Source organism: Dreissena polymorpha, chromosome 12, assembly GCF_020536995.1.
Source record: "Dreissena polymorpha isolate Duluth1 chromosome 12, UMN_Dpol_1.0, whole genome shotgun sequence".
Classification (NCBI taxonomy): domain Eukaryota; kingdom Metazoa; phylum Mollusca; class Bivalvia; order Myida; family Dreissenidae; genus Dreissena; species Dreissena polymorpha.
In genome coordinates, this window is record NC_068366.1 from 36194627 (window position 1) to 36200626 (window position 6000).

General features: G+C 32.9%; 1 protein-coding gene across 1 annotated transcript in view; it reads right to left on the reverse strand.

The window, feature by feature from the left end:
• LOC127853078 (deleted in malignant brain tumors 1 protein-like) overlaps positions 1-5567 on the reverse strand; it is a 52309-nt gene extending 46742 nt beyond the window's left edge. The window contains exons 1-5 of the mRNA XM_052387268.1: positions 5437-5567; positions 5105-5234; positions 4711-4889; positions 2885-3058; positions 985-1011 (exon numbers count right to left, since the gene is read on the reverse strand). Of these exons, the coding sequence (XP_052243228.1) occupies positions 985-1011; positions 2885-3058; positions 4711-4889; positions 5105-5234; positions 5437-5500 (574 nt within the window). The 5' untranslated portion in view covers positions 5501-5567. The remainder of the gene's footprint in view (positions 1-984; positions 1012-2884; positions 3059-4710; positions 4890-5104; positions 5235-5436) is intronic.
• Between the last annotated feature and the right edge of the window lie 433 nt (positions 5568-6000).

Sequence of the window (6000 nt, forward strand, 5' to 3'; positions counted from 1 at the left end):
GTAGCTTCGAATATTTGAATTGTGACATGTAGTCTACCATAAAAATCCTCCTTAGTTTCCACCAAGAGGATCAACAAGCCTACATAGGCTTGAAATAAATCAGGTTCCACTGAAGCTGCCAACGTAGCTTGTATCACCGGCTCACTAACCGGAAATTTTCTTAGCTCTCGGCGAGTCGTCACGAATACCCCTCGAACAAAGAAGGACTAAAGCCTCGAAATATACTTTTTGACCAATGTTTGTTAGAACCTAAAATCCCACAACCCCTGACGGACTAACGGGCACTTTGTTCTTTATATATGTTCAGTGAACAGTGCGTTACATTTGCAGAAACTATGCGTTAACAGTCTGCAGAGATTTCTTAATTAGTGTTCTCAGCTTTTTAAAATAATACGGTTAACAGTTAAAACAACGAGATTAAATTGCATATATCAATTGTTCAATTAATAGGCGCATACCTTTCGATAGGACAAAGACAAAAATTGTTAACGATAATGTCATATCTTTACAAAACCTAGTGTCTTACTGCTTACTTTTTGCAAACACAGTGAAGGTTTTGTTAGAAAATAATGACGAAAACAAAGGGTTTCACCAACTCCCATATGTACTTGCTGAAAAAGTCTCGAATATAATAATACGGGCCAATTAACTATAGTGGACACAGAAATACAGTAAATTATGTTATCAAATGTTGCCAAATCAGTGACATTTATCCTGACAATATGTTGATGTATGTCAATTTATTCGAACGCAGAATTTTATTTTATTTGTGCCATATTCATGTATTGATAACTAAAGTAATAACGGGGCAGGACAGAACTATTAAAGCACAAGAGGGCCTATAGATAAATCCTACGAATAGACGCATCTGTAATAATATGGTTCTTTCAAACTGGGGACCAAACTACAGATACATGACGCAAATTTTTGTATTGAGTACTAGTAACTGATATGTATTTCAAGAAATATTATACGAATGCTTACCTGGATTTAGATGGTCTGTATGTGCAACTGCAAATCAATAAATATAAATGTTTAATTAAGTATACACAATTATTGAGGCATTAACGAATTAGGTATTAGTCTGACATCAAAAAGAGCTTTCTTAATGTAATTTTGTGACTGAATTGTTTATTCAAATATTAAACGTTTTTCATATGAAAACATCACTATTTAATTCGACTTTTTTACATGCCTAAATAGCCAACAAAGTTGTTGCTTATTGTAAATAGTACAAACATTTCCAGGAGTTTTTATAGATATAAAAAAAACATTTTCACAAGTAGACCAGAATTTACGATTAAATATATATTATTTCCTTGGTATAATTGAACAAATGTCAACCTGTGTTCGTCGTTAAATACCAATTATAAATGTGTTGGTTTTGGTACATATGTGTTGGTAAGCATTATGATAACATATGATGTTTAAAAATATTATACATGTATTTATATGTTTCAGATAAGTAATCGGAACTATTATATCGCTGCTATTTACTGGGCTCAAATATGTTCCTTTTTGTTATTTATGTTGAGTAAACAATATTGAATTATTTTATTCTCACTATGATCGAACTTTTATTCAGAAATACAATTCTATGTATCACTGATAAAATCAATTAACTAACATTCGTTCATTCTCGTAAATTGTAAGAAAATTTTCAATAATTACAAGTTTGAGAGCAAGGTCAGAAAATAATTATCAACTAATGTGCGTTTTGGTTTAACTATAACAACATCCCGTTGATTCGGAGTCACACTACGAATTCAGCTCTTCTTCAGATACCTTCACATCTTCAACAATTGGTGCGCACACGTTGAAATAATAAATCGTCTTTATCATGTCAACATTTTTATTGTCCATGGTATTTCAAATTGCACATATTATAAGTCTGTTTGTCTGATCAGCAGCAAACCAATTATTAAAAATCACCAGCATATGTGTATTTGTTCACGTGAGGGTTCAGATAAAGTATATACATTTATATTTTCTCGGTTTTTAATTTGATTGTGACTAAACAACTTTGGACTAAACAAAGCGTACTCTATCACAAAATTGTCATCATATTACCGAGACAAATCTTGAGTAAGAAACAAACACTATTGAGTGAGTTTCGACACACAACAATAACGTTTTAGAGCCTAAAACTGTTGTTTGAGAAACCATGATTTAAAAGGACAATATCGTAAATAAGATCTAAAACATCTCTTTTAATGAGGTCTATTTTTCATAGATAATAATACTTAATGGAAGCAATGTGATAACAATTGGTCGTCAATTGTATACTTATAACACAAATGATTTAATTTAAAATATATAAAACTGATAATTAAATAAAATACCCTTGATATTTGTATCTTAAACACACGGGCAAAATAAAACATATATATTGTTTAAGGTATCACATTTAAACCAATCCGAAAAGGGACATTAAACGAAGATATAAAACGGTGTAGTATAGGAGTGATACAGTTTAAGACTTATCTTGAATATTAAGCATATAGCAATCCGTAAAATGTTGTATTTAACACCAATATATTGGTTTCTTCCTAAGACTCGTGCATGTATTGTTATTATACCTGGGCTAGTTAATAAATTGCGGCCCGTTTATACCATACATTGTTTTGCTTTGTTCGTTACAAGACGTTCACCCGATCAAAAACCCAATAGTTATATTAGGGTAAAAAGCGTTTCGCTGTCCTATCTATATTTAGGAAATTGGCCAATTGCATTTGATTCAAGATAAGCGTATAATAACCAGATTTTATTTCATTAATATGTTTCTGGAGCTTCTTCACACATCTTCACCATATATCTATAAGCGGTAACAGATCAACACTTGCGGGATGAGAACGTTTACAATTTAATTAATAATGTTATATACCAAAAGGTTCGCATTGTACGGCCTCCAATTCACCGTTTGGTAAGCACCTCACACCTCCATTAGTTAAGTTCCGGTTTGGGCGATATCCTTGGTCACAAACAACTCGACTAGTTGATCCGTATCTTGAACTAGATGTTATATTTCCGTTTGCGATCTTAGACCCTAGTTTGCAATCTGAACAAAAGGAATGTTTTAAGAGTACACGAGGCTTGATTAATTACACAGTTGTTTAAACATATAGATTCTTTGTTTTTATTAAATTAATTTTGTTTTCCAATACGATGTATCCACAATTCTAAATAATATATTTTTAAATGATATTTGTTTTTTCGAAACAAATAAAAAAACGTTGTTCGAATGCTTGCAAACAACAAAAATAAGTCAAGAACTATAGCACATCATAGCAAATAGGTCCGTAAATTTGGCTTGTAAATTTATGTCGGGAATTTTGTATGGTGTCTATGTCAAAATCCTACCCATAAATAGTAGACAGCTTGAAATTGGGCATGGGTCCATGGATGCATTTCTAGCTGGTTATTCGGTTATCCGCGAGCATAAGATTATGGAATATCCAGAATTCTCTAATATTAAGTTTTGTATTGGGCATTTAACATACGCGAAAATGTTGAGCTAGATAGGGATGAATAAATAGCTTGGTAATGGGTAGTTGCGAACAACCCGATAACAAATATCCAACACATTTTCAAAACCAAGCTCGGTATTGGTTATTAAAATATAGCAAATATCGAGCCATCATATTGGGTATTCGATACAATGCACAACAAAGTAAAAATCGAGCTACCCGCCAATATCCAGCAATGTATTGCGTACTCGAAATATAGTGAACATCGTGCTAAGGATGAATACATAGCAGTATATTTGGCTTTAGAGAACATACAGGTTTTAGGACTTGAAGTCTTCCTCAAATTCACAGCTAGCTATTTGATATTAAGTATGTATCGAATCTCACACCAGGGATGAATACCCAACTGGTTATTGAATTATCGCAAAAACGTGTAATTGAATACCAAGACAGTCACCCACTACCTGGTCGGCAATTTGTTATTTAAAATATGGCAAATATCAAGCGAGGGATAAATACCCAACAATGGATAAGGTGTTCGAGAAATACATAATTACGAATAGTCAGCTACACTCCAACAATAAATGAAGATCAAGTTTTCAACATTTTTCGAATATCGAGCAACGAATTAATACCCAACTCGGTTTTTTTGGTATTGGCTAAAGACGCGAGGTCATGATGCGAGCTGTAGTCGAGTCATTTTGGTAAACTTAATTGTTAACCAACATATTTTTGATACGTACATATCATACTTCACCTTTTCAGATCATGGTTTAACTGCAATTTTCTAATATAATTGATCTCGTATCGTGATCTCGCGATCTCGCATTGTGATCTCATGTTCTCGCATCGAGACGTTGCTCCTTTGTATTGTGTTCACGCGTATTCGCCCCGGCCAATACGAAACAATAAGTGGCCTTGCACAATGCTTCGCGAAAACCAAATACTTAGCTAGGTTTCCATCCGTACCTAGATACTCTTTGTATGTTGAATATAAAAAATAAAAATAAAGAATCGTACAAACACGTCACTTTTTTGTTTATTAAAATGTCTTAAATGTTGTTGTTTTTATGTTGAATATCTAATCCCTATGTTATGTTCGCTAATACCAAACACCCAGCAGGCTTTTTAACCCTGGTTCGAAATTCACTTTGCGTCAAAACACCCATAATTGAATTTGAAAAATATTCATATTATAAATAAGATACACAAAGAGCGATCCAAGTATTATAAATGTTCTTACTTTTATACACACATAAGACACCGATGTCGTTGTCGTGGGTGCAATTATGTTGTCCCCAACCGTTGTGGGTACAGTTGTGAATTGACAGTGTATCGTATTCGCATTCGCGAACATGTAACCAGATTTTGCTTGTTCCTTTGGGAAAATCGACTTGCTGTAACGGGTATGAGTCGTCAAATCTGCTCATTGTGAAAGAATGTAATTTATATTACAAAAGAACCAAGAACATATAAGAAATATTTGCTATTATTTCACTTGAACACATTTAGAATATATTATGTTGGTTTCTTTGATATTAAACAAAATATTCACATTTTTTGCATATATAACTAACTGGGTAACACTATTTCAACGTTTGGTAGTTTATATATGCTGTAATATTTATTAAACATACCCCAGATGATTGCAAACTACATAAGCCACATCATAATCATTGTTTGTACTGCAAACAGATCCCCACACGCCGTCATGAAAAACTTCTACGCGTCCCCAGTCGGTGCCTCCATCAGCTAACCGAACAGTACCTGTTGAAAGTAAACGTTGGTAGTTTAAACGAAACTTACAACGAAACAACACACAAAAGTGAAATAAATGAAGAAAGAAAAACAAAAAAATCAAATAAATAATTAATTAAGAAATATAGAAAGAATGTTAAATAAGCAAGCAATAAAAGAAACACTTTCCATTTGATAATACTGAAATTTGATCATCAGAACGACAGCCTACCTTGACCTGCGCTTTTAACACGTGTAAGTATTAGGCAAAAAATTATTAATCCCCGAAAATACATCGTTGACTAGCAGACATAAATTTTAAATAAACATATATTGCAAACAAGAGGAATATTTGAATATAAATGTACACTTGGCATTATGTGTGTTCTTCCGCGTTGTGCACTTGACGTAAGTGCTTGGCACTCGACCTCTGTAAGAAAACATATGTCAGTGCATGAGTTGTATGGATATAAACATGCAACGATAGTGCTTTCCTTTATTTGTATAAAATTATATTAAACGCACGTGAAATTGAAAGTCACATGAAAAAAATATCAGTTGATTATCCATATGATGTTAATGATACCATGAGGTCCGAATGCATTAAATATCTACGGTTTTCATAATTCCATATATACTACATATGAATATATTGTTATGCACAGACTGTTCAGTAAATGTCTTTCTTAATGGATAAAGCAAATGTATGTCTTAATGGATACTGGATACGCATAAATGCTTGATATGCGAAGCTTTAGCGGTCTTAGTAACACATTTCGTATAAGCGTTTAATGAT